This window comes from Lontra canadensis, unplaced genomic scaffold (genome assembly GCF_010015895.1).
Source record: "Lontra canadensis isolate GAN:19392208 unplaced genomic scaffold, GSC_riverotter_1.0 scaffold58, whole genome shotgun sequence".
Classification (NCBI taxonomy): domain Eukaryota; kingdom Metazoa; phylum Chordata; class Mammalia; order Carnivora; family Mustelidae; genus Lontra; species Lontra canadensis.
Window position 1 is genome coordinate 8,732,617 of NW_022631052.1, and position 25,288 is coordinate 8,757,904.

Below are 25,288 nucleotides of genomic sequence, written 5' to 3' on the forward strand. Positions count from 1 at the left end.
TACCATCTCAGTCCTAGGCAAACTGGTATGGTTATCACATAAGGATTGACCTCCCTTGGTTTAAGCTGTACCACATACATCCTGAGTGGGATTCTAATCACTCTAAACTTCTAAAGTTAAACATGTGTGCTTTGCAGCCTTTGTCCCTTTATATCACCTACCACAGTATCTTTTTCTACCACTGAATAGGATTCCTACCTAGTTACCACAAAACTATTAAGTGGGGCAAACGTTTTTACTCTGTTAAAACTCTTTATTTTTCCATTTATTTTTTAAGAGAAAAAAATCCAAATTCACACAAATGGTCTTGAATTTTTTAAAAGCTCTCATTTCGTTTGGGTGAGAGGGTGTTTTTTTTTTCCCCCCCCATGCTTATAAAACTTCTTTTGGGGGCACCTGGGTGGCTCAGATGGTTGGGCATCTGGCTTTGGCTCAGGTCATGATCCCAGGGTCCTGGGATTGAGCCCTGAATCAGGCTTCCTGCTCGGCAGGAAGTCTGCTTCTCCCTCTCTCTCCCCACTGTTCCCCCTGCTTGTGCTCTCTCGTCCTCTCTGCCAATAAATAAATAGAATCTTTCAAATAAATAAATAAATAAAATAAGTAAAACTTATTTTGTTGGGGAATAATCATTTATCTAATTGAGTTAGCTCTGCACTTCTCCCTCAAGCCCTGGTCCCTTGTCACATATTTGAGTGTACACAGAAAAACTTACACCAAAATCCTCCCAGAAGGAAAACAAACCAAACTGTCCAGAGATTAGTGACTAAAATCATTAATGGTAAATAAAATCCTTTCTAGCTTAATCTGAATTACAACTCTTATATTCATAATATTTCTACGGAGTTAGTAACTGTATTCATTTCCTATTGGTGCTATAGCAAACTGCCACAAATTTAGTGGCTTAAAACAGTACAAATATATCATTATATAGTTCTGGAGGTCAGAAACCCAAAATGGGTCTTGTGGGCTCATAAAGTCAAGGCCTTGGCAGGGCTGCACTCCTCTGAAGGCTCTACAGGGAATTCACCTGTTGGCCTTTTCCAGCCTCATTCCTTGGCTCATGGCCCCTAGCTAGCAATCTCAGCACTCTGACCTGTGCTGCTGTTGTCACAGGCCTTTTCTGACTGAAGCTTCAGCCCCTCGTGTCCATTTTTTTTTTTTTTTAAAGATTTTATTTATTTATTTGACAGACAGAGATCACAAGTAGACAGAGAGGCAGGCAGAGAGAGAGAGGGAAGCAGGCTCCCCGCTGAGCAGAGAGCCCGATGTGGGACTCGATCCCAGGACCCTGAGATCATGACCTGAGCCGAAGGCAGCGGCCCAACCCACTGAGCCACCCAGGCGCCCCTCGTGTCCATTTTTTAAAGAACCCTTGTGAATAAACTCACCTGGATAATCCAGGACAATCTCCCCATCTCAAAATCCTTAATCACATTGGCAAAGTCTCTTTTGCCACAGAAGGTAACAAAGTCACAAGTTTCCTGGATTATGATGGGATTCCGGGATGCAGGGCATTATTCTGCCTCTAACAGTCATTAAGATACCATCTTAGAAAGTTATGAGACTTGACACTAATGAGACCATATCTTTGGGTCTTATTTTCCTGAGTCTGTTGTATAATCCTTCCAAATATTTAGAATCTAATAGTTCATAAGTAAATTTGAAAGATATTTGGTTACATTGTATGCTCATATCAGGGAACAGGACAAAACATATGGGTTTCCAGTAACTATCATCTCTACAAGCAAGGTTTCTCCCATGTCAAGTTGATCCCCGTTAATTGTCATTATCCCTTACTCTTAGTACACAGCAGGCAACAGAACCATAAAAACAATCCCACATAACATTACACGATGATTTAGAGCAAACAAAGTGACTTTACAACATCTGAAGGCTACGTAATGAAATAGTTAAAAGCAAAGATTCTGGAATCAGACAAATGTGAACTCAAATCCTGACTCTACGGTTCGTATGGGCTCTCAAAGTCTGCTTACTCCTCAGTGTCCACCTCATGCTTCAGGAGAGACTGAATTAAATGAACCCTAGAAAGCATTTAACTGGGTCCTTCATAAAGACAATATCGTACTTGACACAGTAACACCTATCTCCATTTGACATATAAAGAAACACAATGCTGAAAAGTTACTAGCTCTAAGGATGCACAACCAGTATATGATCATATCCCGGTGTCTGGCACACAGGATACATTCCTGAATACCTTGCTCCTTACACGTTGCTCTCACAACTGCTTCATCACCTCTTGAGTTCCCAGCTTTTCCCCTTAACTATCCCCTACTCTCTGCTGTCGTCCAAAGGCTGTGGTCTCCGAAGTCTTTTTTACATCTGAGACCAAATGCCAAATGTGCTGGGATTTCGAAACACAGTGACAGAAATAGATCCAGTCCATCTGCAAGAATATCATACTTCCCATTTTCTCCATTTCAATACTGTAATCCCCCCACACTGAATGGGAGAAGACATCTGCAGAGCACATATCTGTTAAAGAACTGTACCTAGAATACATAAAGAACTCACAAAATTTAAAGAGGCAAATCACTCAACGAAGAAATGGGCAAAGGATCTGGACAGACATTTCTCCAAGATGTAGAGACTGGCACGTGAAAAATTCAGTATCATTAATTATGAAAATGCAAACCAAATATATATACAAATATCACATATATACACATATTTGAGTATGGATAGATTACAGTGCATATTAATTTCTTTCAGGGCTCCTAATGAGATTTTAGAAAACCTTTCCTGTTAAAGGGACACTGGGTGGGATAGGGTTGAGAGCCACTGATCTGGTATGGAGGAGGATTAGCTGTGATCGGCACATGGCCTATTAGAGAAGAGTCGGGTTTTTTGGTTTGTTTTTTTTTTCTTCTGTATTCCATAACAGCTTCAGTCTCAAGGACTCCTCAGGGAAAGAAACAGCAAAATTATAAAATAATTTATTCCTCACTTTTGCTACCAACTTGTTCTTTATTTAGGGAATATGCTATTCTGGAGGTATATATAATTATACATTTGGACTAGATGTATCTGTCATTATGTTATACAATGATGTATTTCACAATGTCTATGTGCCAGATAAGTGAATCTTACATCTTTAAATGCCTGAACACTTCATTTAAACATTTTTTTGCCATTAAAGATACCCCTGAACAAAAAATACAGCTTCATCTAATGAGCCTCTTGTGGCTCACGACCATTGTAACCTCAGGTATACCGAGGTCAGCCACTATAAGCCTCCCAAATAAATGGTGAGCTTTTTGGAGTTCTTGGCTCTGCTTTTCACAGGGACTTATTTATTTTTACGGGCTATTAATTTATTACTGCTTTTCCTGTTGGGAGTACCTCCCACCTTTAATTCGCTGCATTCACACAAACATTTAATGCCCACATTACCAGTGACAGTACATTTTTCACCTCTTGGAACCTACTACCATAGCCAAAGTCTTTTCAATTCAATTTCAAAGCCTACTAGCTTAAGGGGGAAAAGTGAACACTTATTATCAGCCAGTGGTGGCAAAGCAAACCAAGGGGGCAGAAGCAGGAAACAGAAACTCCTTAGAAACCGAAAAGGCCATTTTCTTAGTCACTCTGACCTCTGTGTCCCTTTGTCTATCTGTTTCACTTTTTTGTTTCTGCAAACTCCCCTACTGGGCTAATCCACAGACGTGACTCTGCCACAACCAGAAGGTTACATCAACTCAGTTCTAGTCATTTGCAGAGAACAAAGGGCTGCTTCTCTCCCAGTTCCATAGTACCAGAGGAGAGAATCCAATTGGGTTAGGTTCCCTGTGTGGCCCAATTGATAAGGTCACATAGTATAACCTTGGCTGCCGGGGCCAGCCAGCTCTGTGAGGGAGGGCAGTTTTTAGAGGAGTGTTGGGATAAACTGGCTTAGTATGCAACGAAGGAACCAGATGATCCGGATGTTAGAACTTAATCTAAATTAAACATAAACTTTGTGCGAATACCTGGGTGGTACAGCTGGTTAAGCATCCTGGTTTCGGCTCTGGACAGAGTCCTGAGATGAAGCCCTGTGTCAGTGCAACGTGTCGGCTTGAGATTCTCTTCCCCTCTCCCTCTGCCCCTCCCACTCCTGTCCTCTTGCTCTCTCTCTCTCTCAAATAAATACATAAATCTAAAAAAAGAAAGAAAGAAAGAAAAGCTCAGCTCTAGGTAAGGGTCTGAGGGGCACCCTCTGAAGAAAGAACATGAGGTTTGTCCCCATTATTGCGTACACACATTTTTTCTGAGGCCTTGATGATCTACTCCCTGTTTTTCTTTTTTCTTTTTAATTTGATATGATTCACACACCATAAAAGCCACCCCTTTGAAATGTACAGATAGGTGACTTTTAGGATAGTCACAAGGATTCTGCAACTACCACCATTACGTAATTTCCTGAACATTTTCTCACACCAAACAGAAACCTCGTACTCATTAGTAATCAGTCCCTATTGTCTCTTTCCCCCAGCCCTAGGCAACCACTAATTGACCGTCTCTATGGATTTTCTTATTCTGTACATTTCATACAAACAGAATCATGTAATACGTGGCCTTTTGTACCTGGCTTCTTTCACTTAGCATCATGTTCTCCAGATTCGTGCTCATTGCAGCATATATCCGTGTTTCCTGCCTTCTTACAGCTGAGTAATATTCCATTGTCTGGACATACTACATTTGTGTTTCCATTCATCAGCTGATAGATATTTAGGTGAGCTCCACCTGTTGGCTATTATGAATGACATTGTCAACATTCATGCACAAGTTTTTGCATGGACGTATCTTTTCAATTCTCTTGGGCATACAGTATAGTCAGGAATGGAACTGCTAGGTCACATGGTGATTGTTTTATATTCTGAGGAATTGCCAGGGGCTGCACCATTTTACTTTCCCAGCAGTGTAAGTCTTCCAGTTTCTCCACAGCCTCGCCATCTTTTTGACTGTCCCTCATTTTAATTATAGCCATGCTAGCGGAAGAAGTGGTATCTCGTTGTGATCTTTTTTTTTTTTTAAGATTTTATTTATTTGACAGAAATCACAAGTAGGCAGAGAGGCAGGCAGAGAGAGAGGGGGAAGCAGGCTCCCCACTGAGCAGAGAGCCCGATGCGGGGCTCAATCCCAGAACCACGGGATCATGACCTGAGCCGAAGGCAGAAGCTTTAACCCACTGAGCCACCCAGGCGCCCCTCTCGTTGTGATCTCGATGCACATCTCCCTAGTGAGGGATATTGAACACCTTTTTATATTCTTATTGACAATTTGTGTATCATCTTTCTAGAAATGCTATTCAAATCTTTTGTCCATTTTATTTTTTTTAAGATTTTATTTATTTTATTTGATAGACAGAGATCACAAGTAGGCAGAGAGGCAGGCAGAGAGAGAGAGGAAGGGAAGCAGGCTCCCTGCTGAGCAGAGAGCCCGATGCGGGGCTCGATCCCAGGACCCTGAGATCATGACCTGAGCCGAAGGCAGAGGCTTTAACCCACTGAGCCACCCAGGCGCCCCTCTTTTGTCCATTTTAAATTGGGATGTCATTTTACCGATTATTTAGAAGAGTTAAAGAACTCTTTGTGCACCTGGCTGGCTCAGTTGATAGAACATGTGACTCTCAATCTCAGGGACATGAGTTCAAGCCCCACATTGGGTATAGAGCCTACTTAAAAAAAAATAATAAATAAAATAAAGAGCTAAAGACTCTTACTCAAGATATTTAAGATACTAGACCCTTATCAGATACATGATTTGTAAGTATTTTTCACATACTGTGGACCGCCTTTTCATTTTCTTGATGGTGTCCTCTGAATCACAGAAGTTTTAAATTTTATCTATTTTTTGTTTTGTCACCCACCTGTGCTTTCAGTGTCATGTCTTAAAAAACCACTGCCTAATCCAAAGTCACAAAGATTTATACTTGTGTTTTCATCTGAGCCTTATAATTTTGCTCTTACACTTGGGTGTTTGATCCATTTTGAGTTAATTTTTAGTATATGTGCTGCCGAAGCGAGCACTTGAGTTAATTTTTATATATGATAAGAGACAGGGGTCCAACTTCATCATACACATGTGGATATCCAGTTGTTCCAACACTATTTATTGAGAAGACTTTTCTTTCCTCATTGAATTGTCTCGGCACCTTTACTGAAAATCTCATTTTTTAAAAACCAAATTCCCATGGTTTCAGTAACTGACTACACTCAGTTATGACAAATATGCAACTGAATGTGATTAAGATGTAGGTATGTGGGGTAACAGGGTGATGGGTATTAAAGAGGGCACATGTGGTGATGGGCACTGGCTGTTACACGCAACTAATGAATTGTTGAACACATCAAAAACTAATGATGTATTATATGTCGGCTAATTGAACATAATAAAAAAAATCCACACAGCAGCTTTGTAAGATGAAAAAAATAATAATAAAGGCTTTTTTTATTCATTAGAGAGAGAATGCACAAGACTGAGCCTGGGCAATGGCAGAGGGAGAAGGAGAAGCAGGCTTCCTGATAAGCAGGGAGCCCAGCATGGGGCTCCATCCCAGGACCCCAAGATCATGACCTGAGCTGAAAGCAGATGCTTAATCACCTGAACCACCCAGATGCCCCCAAAGGAAATCTTTCAGTAAGTATAACAAAAATCAGAAATAACAAAAAAGAATTGGCACCAATTTTTCTTTCTTTTTTTAAAGATTTTATTTATTTATTTGACAGAGAGAGATCACAAGTAGGCAGAGAGGCAGGCAGAGAGAGAGGAGGAAGCAGACTTCCTGCCGAGCAGAGAGCCCGATGTGGGGCTCGATCCCAGGACCTGGGATCATGACCTGAGCCGAAGGCAGAGGCTTTAATCCACCGAGCCACCCAGGCGCCCCACCAATTTTTCTTTCTTAATGGGACTTTAAAAGTATGGAAACTACCTCTGTAGGAAGAGTCTGGGACTCCCAATTTTTGTTTTATCCAGTTCTGTATTGTTTGCATTTGTTACAAAGAATATGTTTTATTTTCCTAATTAAGATGGTCTTTTAATCTGTATAAATAATTGTTTCACTTAAAAAAAATGTAGGTTTGTGAAAAGTCCCAGCTGTAATCAGCATTTACTTTCACTTTATACAAACTAAGATTACTCTGGCTAATACACTGGAGAGGTTCACTATCTTGACTGGGGTGATGGTTTCACAGGTATGCATGTATGTGTATATGTATGTGTATATATATGTCAAACTTATAAAATCGTACACTTTAAGAAGTGGTTTTTTATATGTCAATTACACCTCAAGAAAGCTGTTTTTAAAAACAGATAAAGGGCAAGAATATAAATGAAATAACTTTCTTTTCCTAATCATTTCAAGATCAGCTTCTCTTGTTGGTCCTAAGGATATAATACCAACTAGTCATTTAGGAAAACTTACACATTTTTCCTACCTGCCTTGTTCCAAAACACAAGCAAACCACTTATTTTTTTTTAAGATTTTATTTTTAAGTAATCTCTACATGCAGCATGGGGCTTGAACTCACAAACCCAAGATCCAGAGTCACATGCTTACCAACTGAGCTAGCCAGGCACCCGGAAAACACACGCAAACCATTTAAATTCAAGATTTGTAACGCTGAGACCATCTCATCGCTGTAGGATAAACATTAACAAGAGCTGGAACTGAGTTTGGCTCCTAAGGAAAGCATTTTTAAGTCCCCTTCCAATAAGAATTAAGCAGCTATATATTCCTTTTCTACACAGAATTTAAGCCCTCCCAACAGCACCAAGCTCAACATTGGCAAAGACTTCATCTGCCCGTTCACCATATCCCTAGCATCAAGAATACTGCCAAGCACACAACAGGTGCTCAGTAACATCTGCTGAATGACTAAAAATCACCATCTTCTCCTAGGACCATTTTGGACTGAGGAAGGTGGCAGCTCTATTCTTCTAACTCAAAATTCCATCTCTAGAGAGAGGTGCTGTCTATTTCCTTCAAATTCTCTTAGTATGCACTTTTAATCTGGAAAAACAAGGTGGTATGGCTTAGGAACCTCATATCCAGGAAATGAACTAAAATATTTTATCCAAGATTATGCATAGGCTCCACAAACTAGAAGCAATCAGGTGAGAAGGGCTAGGAAAATCATAGCATACCCTCCGGAAGAAACACTCCATTTGTTTAAAATGATCATTATGACAAGTCTCCAATAACACAGGAAATACGAGTAGTATGAGTCAGGAAAAAACATGATCATTGCCTGTGATTTACAAACTAAAATTTTCTACACATCTACCTATGAGGATTTATACTCCATGAAGGCAGGCTGTTTGGGCTTGGCATATTGAAGGTGCTTATTAATACGTGTTGAATGCATTAATGAAACTCGATATAAAATATATCTTTGAAAACATACCTGAAAGGGAATGAACAAACGTGGAAAATTATGTTCGAGGAGTGGAACTGTGGGTGTTTCCTCCACTTCCCTTCATTTTCCAATTGTCCCTAAAGTTGTGATAAAACTTTTTCAGTTGAAAGGCTGGCCACCGAAACCCCTCCCTGGCTCAGGATGCTTCTTCCCTCATCCTGTAACTAAGGAAGCATCTGGATTGGGAGTAGGGCTGCCGCCTTGCTTCAATTCCCAGAGGGCCCCTGTAAAAGGTGTGTGACTCCAGCCAAGGGCTCCTAGGACACCTGACGTTTAGTTCTTCCTCCAGAGGTTGGGAAGGCACAACTGGGACCGCCCGAGGGTCTGCGCTTTCTCCTAAGCTGTCCCAGTCCCCGCACCTACAGGTTACTTGTACCTCCAAGACCACCTAAAGGAGTAGCTCAGTAGCCCCCCCCCCACCTTAGCCCCCAAGTAGTAACTCATTCCCAAGGGAGCGGTCACTCTCCACGAACGCTCTATCTCCACTAAGACGGTTACTTGGTCTCCCCGGCCCTCCAGAGGGTCATTCGTCCCCAGGGAGGAGGTCACCCCTTCCTGGTGGAGCCAGTGCAATCTGCGGGGGTCGCTCGTTCTCGCCAGCCCTACTGACGAGGTCACTCCTCCTCAAAGCAGAGCTCACTCCCTCCTCACGGGTCCCACACCCACCCCGGGAAAGCCGCTCGTACCCGAGGGGAACGTCGCCTCCACCGGGCCCCCGCCCCGAGCCTCAGCGCCGCCTCCTTCCGGGCCCTCCCACACGAGTAGCGGCGTCGCGGGCCGCGGGCCGCCTGGGCGGGGCTCCCGGGCGCGCGTAGCAGGCGGCGGGCCGGGACGCCGGGCGCAGAGCGCGGGGCCGGACGGCACGGCGGCAGCGGGCCATGGCGGGCTGGTGCGTGGGGCTGGCCTCTTTCCTGTTCGAGTACGACACGCCGCGCATCGTGCTCATCCGCAGCCGTAAAGTGGGGCTCATGAACCGGGCCGTGCAGCTGCTCATCCTGGCCTACGTCATCGGGTGAGCGCGGCCGCGGGCGCTGTCCCCGAGGGGTTCGGGGGTCCGGACTAGTCGCGACGGCCAGGAACTCCCCTTCTGGGTCCCGGCCGTGCACATGCTGCTCTTGGCCTAGGTCACCCGGCGAGCCCCGCAGGCGGCCTCCAGGCGCTGTCCCGGGGACGGCCACGCCTTCCCGGATCTTGGTCCCGGGAGGGCCGGGCGGTGGGCCGGGCTCCCGGGCAGCCGACTGCTTTGATACTGTGCATTTTCAGAGCAAAGCCTGCCTAGACCATCCTCACCCCTCCTGCTTCTTGTTCCCTGAGTTGCTCCACGCAGTCCTTTGGCTTTGCCCTTAACGTTCCAATCTTTGCTCTTCACTTCCCATTCTGATGATCTGCATACAGAAACCAAGGCTTGGACTCTCCGTTTGGTTCCTTTTGGGCCAGTGGCTTCCGGCCCTTTCCTTTAAGTATCGCGTGGTAACCCAAGATGATGAAGAGGTCACACTCTAAAAAGCACATAAAGTTAGTTCACTTCGTTTTGTGGAGTTGTTAGGGGTTTTTGTTTAGGTACCTTCCTTCGCTTCATCGTTCCCCATGCTGCCCTCATACTTCCATATATCCTGCCACCTTCTGTCCCCTCACCAAATGCTTAATTTTAATTGAGCGCACCCGTTACAATTTAATGAAACTCGAGAGGAGGTAGAAATTAACTGGGCCCACTTTCAAGATCCACCTGGGGTGTTAATGGTATCTAGAGCTGCTGAGCTGACAGATGTTACCTGCTCTGGCATTCCTTTTCTTAAAAGGCTTAATGCTGTGGTCCCCAGCTGCGCATTAGAACCTTGGGGAATCTTTTAAAAGTACTGATTGCTGACTCCCATCCCCAGACCTTCTCATTTAATTGGCTATGGAGTATGACTGACTCCCCAAGCGATTCTGATGGGGAGCAGTTTGAGAACCAATGTCGTAGTGTTTCCTAAACCTTCCTGATCACGAAAGACTCACCTGAGGAATTGTATAAAGTAACAGGTCCTCCACCCTGGGGCGGGGCTTGGAATGTTAACACTGTCCATGGAATTCACATCATCAGGCAGGTATGGCTTCTAACACCATCAGCCCAACAGCGGTTGAGTTCTGAGAGGATTCAGTGAAATGGCTTCCCACACGTATGGGCTGTACACCAGAACCACCTGGCCTACTCCCAGGTTTGGATTTAGTGAGTCTCGTTAAGTACCATCACCACCAACTTCTTGCCCCCCAGTGATTGTGAAGCCCCCTTAAATTTTGAGACCTGCAACTAACTGGTTAACTAAACTCGCATTGCTGGGTCGGATTGGAAGTTTTTAGAATGAAGGGCTCCCAGCTCTTTCCTCTTGGCTTTTGATACTAGGGGGAGGATTAGTTTAACTCTATCTTAGGGTATCTTTAAAGTTCTAGCCTACAGGAAGTGTCTGTGGCTGCACTGTATGATACAGTAGCCCCTAGTCACCTGCATCTGTTGAGGTCTTGAAATGTACCTACTCCAAATCAAGATGCTCTATCACCATCACATACACACCAGATTTCAAAAACATAGTGTAAGACAACCAAAAAATTAAAATATCGCATTAATACATCTTACATCGACAACATATTAAAATGTTTTGGATATATTGGATAACATAAAATCTATCATTAAAATTAATTTTATCTATTTTTCTTTTTAACATGGCCACTAGAAAGTACACTATGTATGTGGCTTGTGTTCTATCTCTGCTGGGCAGCACAGCTTTCTAGGGGTCCTGGAGTGTTTGCTACTTTGATCATGAGGATCTATAAAGCAGTAAATGCTTTGCATTTATCCATCTTCCTGTGATCAAAACTGACTCAGGATCTAAACTCTGAGGGCTTTTTTCTTTCTTTCTTTCTTTCTTTTTTTTTTTTTTTTTAACTCATCTCAAAGCTTCCTAATCCAATTCTTCTTAGACTAAACATGTATTTCTCCATTATCTAATTCTGTTATCTGTCATATGAGTAAATAGGTAATAACATAGTGATTCCCATAAAACCATGTGTCTCTGCTGTAGCAACTCACTGCACACTATGGTAAAATAATAGAAACCTTCCTGCCCTAAGTTTCGGTGTGCCTGAATAGACTTAAGTGAAATCTTATATTGCAGCTAAATTCCTGGAATCCCTGAAGAAAAGGCCTTAAAGGCTGTCTCTAGGATGGACAATATAGAGACTGCTCAGACCAGACTAACTTAGAAGTAACCAAAACCAGTGATTTTTTGAAATCTCAGCAGCTAGGGCCTATAGGGGGAGGAGAAGGATGCTTGTTTCTTTTTTCTAGAAATAATAGCAACAGTAATAGTCGCTGATAGGTGTTTAATAACAGCTCTGGCAGCAAGGAGTTCTGATTTATAGCATTCGCCAATTCCCATGGTGTAAATACTCCCATCATGGCCAATTTCAGTCTATAATGGCAACACAAACATTGTTCTAAACATCTGATATGCAAAACTCATTTAACCTCACAACTACCCTGTGAAATCCTATTATCATTTCCATCTTATTGATGGAAAAAACTGAGGCATAGAGAAATTAAACAACTTGGCCAAAGTTATGCCTGATTAATGGTGCAGTTGAGAAATGAACCGTGATTGCTGGCTTCCGTTTGTGTTCCAGTGTCCTAACCACTCTGCGCTAATGCCTTTAGATTTTTTAATTATTCAGACTGGTTGTAATGCCTCCAATTCTTCCCAGAGAAGAGAAGCATACATGTGACCTGAATTCTTGAAGAAAAAGTAAAAAACAAGTATAAAATCACTTGAGCAGTGAGATTCTCTTTTCTAGAGGGAGTATAACATACAAGGCAAGAAAAGAGGCTTCAGAGGCAAAAGACATGAGTTCATATGCTGACTTTTGTCATTCACTAGCTGTGTGACTTTGGGCGAGTGACTTAACCTCTCTGTGTCTGTTTCCTCCTCTGTAAAACTAGAGAATAATAATGATATCTACCTTATAAAGTAGTCAGGATTAAGTTAGTTAATGCATATATAGAGCTTGGATCAGTACTTGGCACCTGAAAACACTCAAATGGTAACTATTATCATAATTTTTATCATCTCTGGGTAATTCTGCAGGTCATAGTGTGTTGAAAGTGCTCAGATGTCTAATAAAGACAGCATGAGTACTTTCTTTGTGCTGGTCACTGTGCCAAGTGCTTTACCTGTGTCATCTCATTTATCTCCAACAAACCACCCTATGGTTTGGGTTTTACACCCATTTTGCAGAAGTAGAAATGGAGTCTCCCAAGTTTAAGCAGTTTTGCAAAGTCATTTGATTAGTGAATGTTATACTATCAGCCTTTGGCTATCAGAGGCTCCCTAGCATGAGTTCAAATTCACAGAATTCTAATGGCAATTTAAGGGGTCTGTTCTATTTTGTAGGTGGGTGTTTGTGTGGGAAAAAGGCTACCAGGAAACAGATTCTGTGGTCAGCTCAGTTACTACCAAAGCCAAAGGCGTGACTGTAACCAACACTTCTACACTTGGATTCCGGGTCTGGGATGTGGCAGATTATGTGATTCCAGCTCAGGTATGACTCCCACCGTGGCTTCTGTCTAATAACACCAAAGCTTCTGATTAGCTCCGTTCCCTTTACAGACTTTGCACTCTTGATTAATGATTGGCAGAGTTCTAATATCACCAGGGCCCAGACTAATTGTCCTAGTCCGAGAAAGCAGTGCAGAAGAATCTCATTCAGCCTTAAGGTCTAATAAACAATATTCAACCAGCCTTGTTTCTTTTGCTTTAAATCATGGCTGGCTTAGATGCAGACATCTCAGTCTGTCTCAAGCCCCAACGATGGAAAAGCAAATATTTTAAATCTTGGGAAAAATTCAGGTGGAAATATTGCCTTTTCACATTTCATATGTGCTTTATTGTTGTTAGCCCACAAGATAAATCAGACTGTGTAGAAAGTTGGTCAGTAATTAAATTGGGAGACCAAAGCCAAACCAGAAGGGAACAGACATAGCTGCATAGGATTTCATCAGAAACAAAGGAGAAGGAAAGAAAGCGTTTGATACAGCATCCTAGTATCCAGCCTGTTAACCCACAAAGCTTCAAGTCAAATATTGACTCTCTTTAGCCATAGTAGTGACTGTGGTCCACAGCCAGACCCTGCCATTTTCCCTCCAGATGGCTCCCGTGCTAGGGTGACTGGGATCGCCAGATCTCTCTTGATTCAGAGCTTGGCTGGGGAAAACAAGGACTTCAGAAACTCTTTCTTCAACTGTGTCTTGCCCCTGCCTTCTCAAGAGAAGGGTTTTGTAGGCTGCCCAGAGGGAAGACTGAGTGAATGAGCAATGAAGGTCAAATGGAAGAGGGGATTTGTAGTTTGCTGGAGGTGGGTGGTCCTTTGGCACACACCTGTGTCAACAGAGAGATCACTGCTTCCTATGAAGCCACAGCCTCGTCCTGCCGAGCTCTGGGGCCATCACCCTCAGTCTGTTCACTGGGACCAAGGAAGAGTGTGGGCCCACTGCTTCTGCCCCTCAGTGGGGGAAGGAACGGGCAGCAGCCCCGCCTCCCAGCTCAACTCTGGCCCAGGGCTCCGTGAGTGCCCCAGAGCTCCCTTCATGAGCTTTCACAATGGCCTCCTGCTTCTCCGGAGATGGAACATCTGTTTGCCCCACTTCTACTTGGCTCATCTCCAGACCGAAGTTTCCCTAAGCTTAAAATAGAGAAGAAATAGGAAAAACAGTAAAGCCTACTGAATCGTTCACATCTATATTGGGAGTCACAGGAACAGCCTTCAGTAGCACCAGGTGAAGAGTGTGTCTGCGGGAACACCAAGGACCCTGACGGGGCTGCCAGGAGAGAGACTCCGGCATCGTGCCACATCCTCGAGCTTCCTCTTGGGGTCATTTCCTTGTCTCCCAGCATGGCTTGTTCTAGGCCTCTCTTTGGAAGATGCCAGCCATTTCCAGAGCTTCTCCCTCCTCAGACCTGGGGAGATGTCTACAGACACTTTTTTTTTTTTTTTTAAAGATTTTATTTATTTATGAGAGAGAGAGCACAGGCAGACAGAATGGCAGGCAGAGGCAGAGGGAGAAGCAGGCTCCCTGCAGAGCAAGGAGCCCGATGTGGGACTCGATCCCAGGACGCTGGGATCATGACCTGAGCCGAAGGCAGCTGCTTAACCAACTGAGCCACCCAGGCGTCCCGACACTTTTGATCCTTGAATTACCCTGATCCCCCAGATGGCTCACGGGCCTAACTCCACTCTTCCCGGAGTCTGAGATGCTGAGAGAAAGCTTCTGGCATTTCATTTTAGAATGTCATGGCTCAGTGAGGGGGAGGTCCACCTAGAGTTTTGGGGCGTCTTTGTCTTGTACTCCTGGTGTTGGAAGGTCCTTAGCGATCAGCTCTTTAGTCTCATTCCCCAGTGAACTTGCGCTCCAGAAACTTTAAATCAACCATTTGGCACCTTCCTGGGAGGAGAAAACAACCTTCTCGAAGAGAGAAGTGCCAGTTACTGACCCTGACAGGGTCTTCTCTAGAATGTTTTATTAACTTAATTTCAGTTAGGAAAGAAAACCAGCCAAATTTGGGACTTTGGTGGTCTTGTATTTTTGTCCCTCGGAGGTGACCTGCTTGGCGGAGGCTGTTTTGCGTACCTGTTGGCTCTTTTTTCCCTCAACAAACCAATCTTTATTAAGGAACCACCTCAGGTGATCGACATCTCCTTTTCCATGGAGGTGAAATTCATATGTCATAATATTAACTATTTCAGATTGGAAAATCCCACGGCACTTAGTACATTCATGATATTATGCAACTATCACCTCCTTCCTGTTCCAGAACATTTTCGTTACCCTAAGAGGAAGCCCCACACCCATTAAACAATCACTCATCCCACCCTCCGCCTTAAGGCCACCTCCAGGGCCACCACTCGTGTACTTTGTGTCTCTATGGAAACCTCATAACAATCAAATCATGCAATGTGTCCGCCTTACTGTGTCTGGCTTCTTTGACTTGGCGTCGTAGCTTCGACGTTCATCCACGTTGAAACATGTGTCAGGGCTCCATCCCTTTTTATGGCTGGGTCATGTTCCATTATAGGTACACGCACAGGTATAGATAAAGACAGTCTTTTTACCCATTCATCTGTCACCAGACATTTGGGTTGGTTCCACCTTTGGATCACTATGAATAATGCCACCATGAACATATGTGAGCAGTAGGCCCCGCCCCCACAGGTTCAGTTACCTGTAGATAACTGCAGTCTGGAAACACTTGCTCCTCCCCTGACCTGTCCTCAGGTCAGTAGTGGCCCACGCTGCATCCTCGCCTCCCTTCCCCTCTTTTTCTCATTCAGCCATTTTCTCATCACACGAAGAAGGATGAGTACAGCACAATAGGTCTTTTGAGAGAGAGGGGCTACATTTCATGTAATTATTACAGCAGATTACTCTAATTGTTCTATTTTAGCATAAGTTATTGTTGTTAACCTCTTACTGTGTCTAGTGTATAATTTAACTTTATCACCGGGTATGTGCGTCTCAGGAAGGAGAGAGCGTATGTAGGGTCGGGTTCAGGCATCCTCTGGAGATCAGGGGGACTGGGGTACAAGTATTTATTTGAATCCTGTCTTCAGTTGGGTTATAAGCTCTCAGAGAACAAAAGATCAAAAATCATTTTTTAAATTGTTCTCAACATGGCATGTGGGAGAAGTGAAAGGTGCTGTCCTATGAAATGAATGACTGGCATTCTTCGTGGCTCCGCTTGATTCCTCTGAAGGTAACAGAGTGATGCTGTCTCCCCTCTACAGGAGGAAAACTCCCTCTTCATCATGACCAACATGATCATCACCAAGAACCAGAGCCAGGGCTTCTGTCCTGAGGTAGGCAGCTTCTCAGGGAGGAGCCTCGAGCCTCAGGCCCCTGTCCTCACACCTGACTGACCACATGGAATTTGTTGTCATGCTTTCTTCTTTTTCCAGCTTCCGGATAAGACCACTATTTGTAATTCAGATGCCAACTGTGTTGCTGGCTCTTCGGGCACCCACAGCAGCGGTATGAGCACGTAGCTGTGACCTTAGCCTGGGATGGGCAGCCCCTGACCAGATGGCCTCCCCTGTGGGGCTTCTCTCAGGACAGAGAAATCTCCCACATCCCCAATTCCTCCACATGACCCTAAGGAAGCCTCGTGTTCAGATTAGGGACCCAGGATCTTCTCAACCTTCACGTGCGCCCCAGAAGCCATCATCCCAGATCTTGCCCTGTGCTGTGGCTTGGCACTGCCCTTGCCCTGCTTCTAGACTCAGGCAACAATTTTCCTCTCGTTTCTGGAAACTGTATAAACCCCAGAGTTGGAGTAGCTCAGGATTGATTGCACAGGACGCTGGGGTGGTGCTCCCACTCTATACCTTGCGAAGTAGGAAATAGGAGGCCCCACGGACCTGGGTCCCCCTTACTCCTGCAGGAATCGCAACAGGAAGATGTGTGCCATTCAGTGAGACTGTGAAGACATGCGAGGTGGCAGCCTGGTGCCCAGTGGAGAATGACACACACGTGCCCAAGTGAGTCCTACCCGAGGGAAGACGTCGGGGTGGGGGGGCGCCAGGGAGGAGTTAAGCCTTGTGTGTTGTGCTCTTGGTGTCTGTGTGGAGTCAGGCTTCCCCAGGGCGGGGACCACAGACAACCGCTAGAGGCAAGGTGGGCCACAGTGTTTGTCACTTGTCATGGGAGTGCAGATGATTGATTCCTATGTCTGGACTCTGTCTTTTTCGAGTAACTCCAGGAAACAGTTCTCAATACCTTACCCATGACACATACATAGCAGGGCCGGTTTATGGTTTAACGAACTAGGAAGATCCCAGCATGACTAGACCTGAGGCTCAAAGGACAGCTTCAGAGTCTCCAGATTTTGACTCTGCTTCCCCTCGTATTGGCTTCCTTCGCAGGACTCATGGTGTAGTCCCCAGAGGTGCCTTTGGACTGACATTCCCCCAAGTCTCCCAGCCCAGCTGTCCATTGAGGTTCTAGATCTGTCCATCATCATGTCTTCAAACACATCCTGCAGCCCGTCACTGTGGCTGGAATGTGGATTTTGCTTATCATCTCAGGCCAAGTCACCTGCCCCTCCCCGGAGCTAAGGCGGAGTCAGTCCCACCCAACGAACACCCCCTGAGAGTACTGAGATGGGGCTTCCAAAGGAAACTGGGGTTCTGTTACCAGAAAAGAAGGAAGCAGAGGCTAGGCCAGAAAATAATTAATGTCCATTGAAATGTGTTATATTAAGTAGAGCAGGTTCAGGGGTGCCCTAAAATAAAACATTCTGCCCAGTAGTAATTGGCTCTGCTTTGACTGGGGTAGGGGGTTAGAGGTTGTGCTCTCAGAACCGCTTGCAACTTCAGCGTTCCTTACCCAGAGTTCAGACTGAGGCCTGGATGTGGCCAGGGGTGCAGGGAGCCCCATGAACCCCCTCCTGGCTGTGCTGCAAGAGGAAAAATGGATGAGAGCTGCTGATTGCAAGACTGCTGAGGGCAGCAGCTCAGGCTAGGGAAGGAACCAAAAAGAAAAGGAGTCTAGGATTTTTTAGGTGGAAAGGATCTTTCCTTTTAAGGAGGATCTTTTAGATCCTCCTTTTAGAAAAGATCTTTTCGTTTTAGGGAGCTGTGGTCCCTAACATCAGTGCCACTGGCCATGGGTGGCTTTTGAGCACTCAAAATGTGTCTGGATCCAAGTAAAATGCTCTGTCTGAAATGCACTCCAGAGGGCATCTGGGTGGCTCAGTGGGTTAAGCCTCTGCCTTCGGCTCAGGTCATGGTCCCAGGGTCCTGGGATCGAGCCCGGCATCGGGCTCTCTGCTCTGAAGGGAGAGCCTGCTTCCTCGTGTCTCTCTGCCTGCCTCTCTGCCTACTTGTGATCTCTGTTTGTCAAATAAAATCTTTAAAAAAAAATTTTTTTTTAAAGAAATGCACTCCAGAGTCCAAAGACATTATGGGGGATGGATATATAGATAGATAGATAGATTTATAGATCTATAAATATATCTATATATATATTTATATAAATAAATCTTTATTACAAAATGAAGTATTACATGCTACAATATGGATGAACCTGGAAAACGGGGTGCTAAGTGAAAGAAGCCAGACACAAAAGGCCACATACTGTATGATTCCATTTATCAGAAAGATCCAGAGTAGACGAATCTAGAGAAAGTCGATGAGTGGTTCCCAAAGGCTGGGGGGAAGGGAGAATAGATAGCCGCTGTTAAATGGGTACAGAGTTTCCTTTGGGAGTGATGGAAATGTTCTAGAACCAGATGGTGGAGATGGTTGCACATCCTGAATGCATTTAATGCCAATGAATTAAACACTTTAAGATGGTTAATCTTACATTATGTGAATTTCACCTTTTTTTTTTCCTTTTTTTTTTTTAAAAAACAGTGAATCAGCCTTAGAAGTATTGCATATGAGGGGCACCTGCCTGGCTCAGTGGGTAGAGCGCGTGGCTCTTGATCTTGGGGTTATGAGTTTGAGCCCCCACATTGGGTGTGGAGATTACTTAAAAATCTTTAAAAAAAAAGTTTTGCACATGAGGTAGACAGATGTGGGGGAAAGTTATAGTATAGGGAATGACAGTGGTAGGAAAAACTAGCAGTAGTTAGCATCCCTCTGGTTACAGGAATGAGGGGATTTGAAGCCCTGGGAAAAGTGCCTTGGTCAGGGCCTTTCTTGGCATCAGCACTGACAAGTTGGGCTCTCTTTGCTGTGTGGCCTTGCTTCTGTCTCAGGGTTGAGAAGACTGTTGGTCCTGTTTATAACTCCAAGATTCCACGTGGACCAGGGGTGCCCCCCCAACACACACACAGAGGGGTCTGCGTACAGCACCGGATTCTCCTGTAGAAGCCAACCAGAGAAGTGGGGTCCCCTTGGAGACAGATGCAGCTTGTACTGTCAGCCCGGAGCTGACGTGGCCCTTCAGAGTCAAGGCCGTGCGCCAGCAGACACGTGATTTTTATGTACTTTGGAGATGAGGTCAGGATCCACTCTGTGGGTGAAATTATCGTTGCTTTGACTTGAAAAACCTGATCTGTGGAGCATTGCCGAGAACACCTGAGGAAGGTGAGCTCTGAAACCCCCCAGCTGCAGGCTGAATAATTTCCCTGGGAGGCCACTGGGCACCACCCCTCCTTAGCTAATCCTCCAGCTCTTAAACCAGCTCTTAAACTCCCACTGCCTTCAGCAAGAGGCACAAGAGGAAGAAATGGAAAGGCTTGTTTAGTCTCCCCTGCTGACCTAGTGTTTATGCAGAAGAGAGTAGAAAATGCTCAAGATGTTTCACTTTTTTTCTTGGGAAGATGACATTGTAGGACACACGTGCATGTGCTTTTTAAAAATATTATCCAAGGAAGTGAGTATACGTATATGTGTGTTTTGTTAACAATACACTATGATTTTTTTTTTTTCAGACCAGCTTTTTTAAAGGCTGCAGAAAACTTCACCCTTTTGGTTAAGAACAACATCTGGTACCCGAAATTTAATTTCAGCAAGTAAGTGGTGGCCGGCCGCGTGAGTTCCCCCAAATGTTTTAGAGTGACTTCTGGCTTTTCTTTGAGGTTTTCCTCACTTCATTTCTGCTTCTTCCTGACTTTAGGAGGAATATTCTTCCCAACATCACCACTACCTACCTCAAATCATGTATTTATGACGCTGTAACAGATCCCTTCTGCCCCATATTCCGTCTTGGCAAAATAGTGGAGAGCGCAGGGCACAGTTTCCAGGACATGGCCATCGAGGTAGGCACGGGCCCCTGGCTTCTCTGACGCAGCCTTCAACACACGTCATTCTAGAATGGGACCCAAGGAAAGCTTGCTCACTCTCTCTGCTTACACCCCGCAGGGAGGCATCATGGGTATCCAGATCAAGTGGAACTGCAACCTGGACAGAACCTCCTCCCTCTGCTTGCCCAGGTACTCCTTCCGTCGCCTGGACACCCGGGATGTGGACCACAATGTGTCCCCTGGCTACAATTTCAGGTAGGCGTGAGCTTGGGCCCCAGTTCTCCTGTGTGGGGGCGGGAGTGACGGCAGCTGGATCACTCCCCAGTGGGCCGTCCCTGCCCTTCAAAGACCAGCACTCGCTCGGCCACCCAAGGGCAGGTGGGAAGGCTAGGTGCCAGGGAGAGTGTTCAAGCAGAGCCTCGTACCTGTGCTTTCCTGGCCCCCGAAAGCCTCCTGTGCCCCTTACTTCAGAAATCATGTTGAGACAATTCGCACAACAGCTGAGAGAGGCTGGCTGCTGGAGCTTCCTGGGGCCAGCCTCAACTAGGACCTCTGCTCGCTGATTTTGAGGAATGGGTGAGCTTGTGATCCTCTGGTCCAAAGACCCAAGAATTAGTTTCTCAAAGACCAGGTCTGCCCCTGGAATCTCCAGGGTACGGAAGATACAGGTCTAAGCCTCAGGAAAGGCCTTCGCTGGTATTTCCCTGCTGAAAGCACCATATATGTGTCCTGGGGCTGCCTTAACAGACTTCCACAAAGTGGGTGGCTTGAAACAACAGGAAGTTACTCTCTCACAGATCTGGAGGTCAGAGGCCCAAAATCAAGGTGTCAGCAAAGCCAGCACCTTTTTTTTTTTTTTTTTTTTTTTGCCTCTTCAGATTCTGGTGTCTCCCTGTGATGCTTGGTGTTCCTTGGCTCATAGAGCCATCACTCTCATCTCTGCCACCCTTGTCACATGGCCTTCTTCTCTCTGGGCACATCTCTGTGGGTCCCCTCCTCATAGGACACCAGTCATATGGAATCAGAGTCCACGCTAATCCAGTACGGGCTCAGCTTAACTCCTTCTACCTGCAAAGACACTGTTTCCCTACTTGCATTTGATGTTCATAAGTTCAAATCCTGGATGACCGTGTTCAGCCCAGGAGAGCTGGTCATTTGATGGCAGGACCAAGGGGCCAGGGTCAGGTCTGCCACTTCCTTGAAGCAGCAAAAACCTTAGTCATGTACATTTTTGTGGGTGCTCTGCGGCCTCTTCCATGCATTTTGCCACTCTTAAAGCAAGCAGCTCTGCCAGGGGCCACCCAAGGAGGTCTGAGGGGCTTTTGTGTTGCGCTTGTCTCCCTCTAGTGGTAACATGTAACAATCAAAGACACCTGTGATCCTAGAACTGCCTGGAACTGCAGTCGGCTATCATTTTGGCTCACTGATACTAGGGGAGCTATTTGAATTTTTTCCCAAAGAGAAAAATTAGATTTGTGTTGCTCTATCTCTACTGTTACACAGTTCTAGAAACCACTGTGGAAAACCTCAAGCTTGGGTCAGAACCTCAGGCAGAGAGAAGCTGATGGGAGACCTCACCAGAGGGATCACCAGATGCCCCCCTGACCTCCACTAGCATCAGGCCCCACCTGAATCCCAACCAGGACGTGGATGCCGTGAGCCAGAGCGATCATAGACCACGAGTTCAGGCTTCTCCGAACCAATGTCCTGTATAACACAGGCAGCAAATGGCCTCATGGCTCAACAGTGCCCCCCGCCCCCACCACCATTCCATTCCCCCTTGTCAGGTTTTGCTTTTTTTAATGGCTTTATTGAGAATAGTTCACATACCACGTAGTTCATCCCCTTAAAGTGTGGGACTGAATCGTCTTTAGTCATGAAGTTTGAAGACTATCACCACAATTTTAGAACATTTTTATCACCTGAGAAACCCTGTATCCTTCAGCCTCTGGGAGGGAGATCACCTCTGTCCTCCCTCCTAACTGTCCCTGCCACCACGGTCTACTTCCTATCTCTCTGGACTTGCATATAAATGGAATCACAGTGTCGCCTTCTGTGACTGGCTTCTTTCACTCAGTATTGGGTTTTGTTGTTGTTTTGAGGTTCATCCGTGTTACAGTATGTATCATTACTTTCTCTTTATGGCCAAATAATTATTCTGTTGTGTGGCTATGCCATATTTTATTTATTCATTTATCCATCAGTGGGTCAGTGGTTCTTTAAAAAGATGTCCAGTGCAGATTTTGTGAGGCCTGTGAAGTTTCAGGGCCGGCCCCATGCCCCCCACCCACAGGGCAGTCCTGAGGTTTGGGGCTCACAGGCCACATTCTGTCAGTGGCCAGATCTCCTTGCAACAGGCAGGTGGCTCAGCTGTGATATGGGGGCTACTCAGAGTCAGAGGTTCCAGCTTGTAGGAGGTGACAGTGATGCTGAAGAGTTCTTCTGGTGCCCCGTGGGCCCTGGCACAGCCCTGCCAACAGCCCAGCCCTCACACGTGACCTACAATGCCTGGGAGAGGCCTCAAGAGGCTCAGGCGTCATCCGTTAAGAGTGCCTTGGGAAGTTCTGCTCTGATATTCCCCATCCAGGACCCAGAGGGTGAATCCAGCCACCTGTCGGTCCCTGCCCCGTGCCCATCTACTTCTCACCTGTCCTCCTTCCCTAGGTTCGCCAAGTACTACAGTGACCCGACTGGTGCCGAGCACCGCACGCTCATCAAGGCCTATGGCATCCGCTTCGACATCATAGTGTTTGGAAAGGTAGCCTGGCCGCCCCCTCCTCTTAGGGCGCTGGCTGAGACCCAGGCTTCTGGGTTGGCCAGACAGGGGGCCCTCTCCCCACCTTTTATCTGCTCATGCCCTCTATCACGACTGTTTCTTTTTCTCCTGTCTTTTGCAGGCTGGGAAATTTGACATCATCCCCACCATGATCAACATTGGCTCTGGTTTGGCGCTCCTAGGGGTGGTGAGTGACTTAGACTGCTTCTTCACCCCCGGGGCTGGGGGCCTCCGCAGCAGTAGTTAGCACAGCAAGGAGAGACCCTCCACTGGCATCTTGGGGCTTCCCCTTGACCCTAAACTCGTTTCTAGAATAGATCATCTAGGTTTGCTGCCCTTGCCCCCAGCCCCACCTCACCTTCCCTTCTCCAAGACCACAGCCCTTGGGGCCTCGCCTTTCCTTGGAAAATTCCGGGCTTTGCTGGGAAGGGACATGCAAAGAATAACCAGCTAAAGCATCCCACCTGGCTCATTCTCTCACACTCTGCCACACTCAGGCGACGGTGCTCTGTGACATCATTGTCCTCTACTGCATGAAGAAGAGAAACTACTACCGGGAGAAGAAATACAAGTATGTGGAGGATTATGAGCAGGTAGGTCACCTCCTAAAGGTCCTAGCACCTTGCCTCCTGCACTTCTTTCTCATGCCAGTGGTGAGCACCTGGAGTACTGGGCGAGGCCCTAGCACAGCGGTGCTACTGGGCATGCAGTCAACCCAGGTGGCCACACAGTGCTCCTTCTCTGCTCCACTTCTAGACCCTCACTCTTTAAAATCTAGCTTTGGGGCACCCGGGTGGCTCAGGTCATGATCCCAGAGTGCTGGGATGGAGCCCCACATTGGGCTCTCAGCTGGGGGGGGTCCTGCTTCTCCCTCTCCACCTCTCCCCCCGTATGTGCATGCTCTCACTCACACGCACACTCTCTAATAAATAAAATCCTTAAAAAAAATCTAGGGGGCACCTGGGTGGCTCAGTGGGTTAAAGCCTCTACCTTCGGCTCGGGTCATGATCCCGGTTTCCTGGGATCGAGCCCCACATCGGGCTCTCTGCTCCGCGGGGAGCCTGCTTCCTCCTCTCTCTCTCTGCCTACTTGTGATCTCTGTCAAATGAATAAATAAAAAAAATCTTAAAAAAAAAAAAATCTAGCCTTATCTTAATTAGTGACATCTCAGGTTAGTTATGATAATGAATATTATGACAAAACCCCACACTACTTAAACTTGCATAGCAAGAGGGGTTGGCACCATGCTTTGAGACCCCCTGCTCAAGGACTAACCTGAGTATGTTCAGTTGTGAAGGGGTGCCTGAAAGGCCTCTCACCCGCCACGAATTCTCCAGACTCACCTGCGTGCAGCACGTGCTGAGGGTACATTTATCCATAAGCATATCAGTCAACAATAAGCATATCATTCTTTGTAGGGTCTTGGCAGTGAGATGGACCAGTGATGCTCCTCCACACCAGGGATCCCCATGGCCCTCATCAGAGCACAGCCGAGAGGGAGAAAAGGCTGCCGTGTCACCTCAGAGAAAGTTCCAGATTCTGAATCCATCTCCACTGCACGAGAACGACATGGTCACAGCTGTTTTGTGTGTAGGATGTGCAGAGCAAAGCACCCTGCAACCTGGGGGTGTTGGGGCGACCTCTGGCCCAAGGGCAGTGGTGCTTCTGCTGGGGCCTCGTCCGGAGCCCAGCCTTCTTCGGGGGCTCCCAGCTCCAGCTCCTTGTGAGACAGCTCCCAGCTGAGCCCCAGCAGCTCTTGTCAAGCACTTCAGGAGGGAAGGACGGACTGCTGGGTGTGGTCGCTGGACCCTGAGCACGCAGGCTGTGCCTGGGCTGTGGTTCCTCTTCCGGTCTGTGCTGTCACAAGACAGTGTGTGACCTTTGAGAAAAGGCACGCTGCGGTGGTCAAGGACCAAACATTAAAACACTTTTCTCAATCTTTGTGTGGTTTCATAGCACGAACTAGAACTTTCCTCCCTTCCCTTTCACTTCAACAAGCAAACCCATCTGTTGTCCCAGCTCACTGTGCTCAGGAAAAAACTTCCCGAAGCAGTCTGCGTTTGGAGGTTAGGCGTTTTCCCCGCTTCGACCTTCTCTTGAAGGCCTAAGATTTTTGATCTTGGTCAGGTTGGGTTCCTACAGAACTTACAAGATCTTGTCCTGTACTGACTACTCATCTTACCCGTATAGGTGTTTGGGGTTTTTTATTTTTTTGTTTGTTTTACCTAAAATTGTGGTACTACACTATGGAGGACACAATTTTAAAAGGCAACAAGTACATGGCTATCCTTCTCCCCTCCCCGTTTGCTTTCCAGAAGTCT

General features: G+C 46.1%; 2 protein-coding genes across 2 annotated transcripts in view; one reads left to right on the plus strand and one right to left on the minus strand.

Moving 5' to 3' along the window:
* IFT81 (intraflagellar transport 81) overlaps positions 1-9,189 on the minus strand; it is a 219,413-nt gene extending 210,224 nt beyond the window's left edge. Inside the window, exons 1-2 of the mRNA XM_032876324.1 lie at positions 9,104-9,189; positions 8,406-8,494 (exon numbers count right to left, since the gene is read on the minus strand). The gene's annotated coding sequence lies outside the window, so the exon portion shown is untranslated. The remainder of the gene's footprint in view (positions 1-8,405; positions 8,495-9,103) is intronic.
* Positions 9,190-9,234: 45 nt separating this feature from the next.
* On the plus strand, positions 9,235-24,904 carry P2RX4 (purinergic receptor P2X 4). Its single transcript, XM_032876335.1, has 12 exons — positions 9,235-9,429; positions 12,842-12,989; positions 16,230-16,301; positions 16,401-16,473; positions 16,883-16,979; positions 19,880-19,960; positions 20,065-20,206; positions 20,310-20,446; positions 22,856-22,949; positions 23,089-23,154; positions 23,465-23,560; positions 24,386-24,904. Exons 1-12 carry the CDS (start codon positions 9,296-9,298, stop codon positions 24,410-24,412), a joined length of 1,167 nt encoding a protein of 388 aa, XP_032732226.1. The 5' UTR covers positions 9,235-9,295; the 3' UTR covers positions 24,413-24,904.
* The last annotated feature ends 384 nt before the right edge of the window (positions 24,905-25,288 follow it).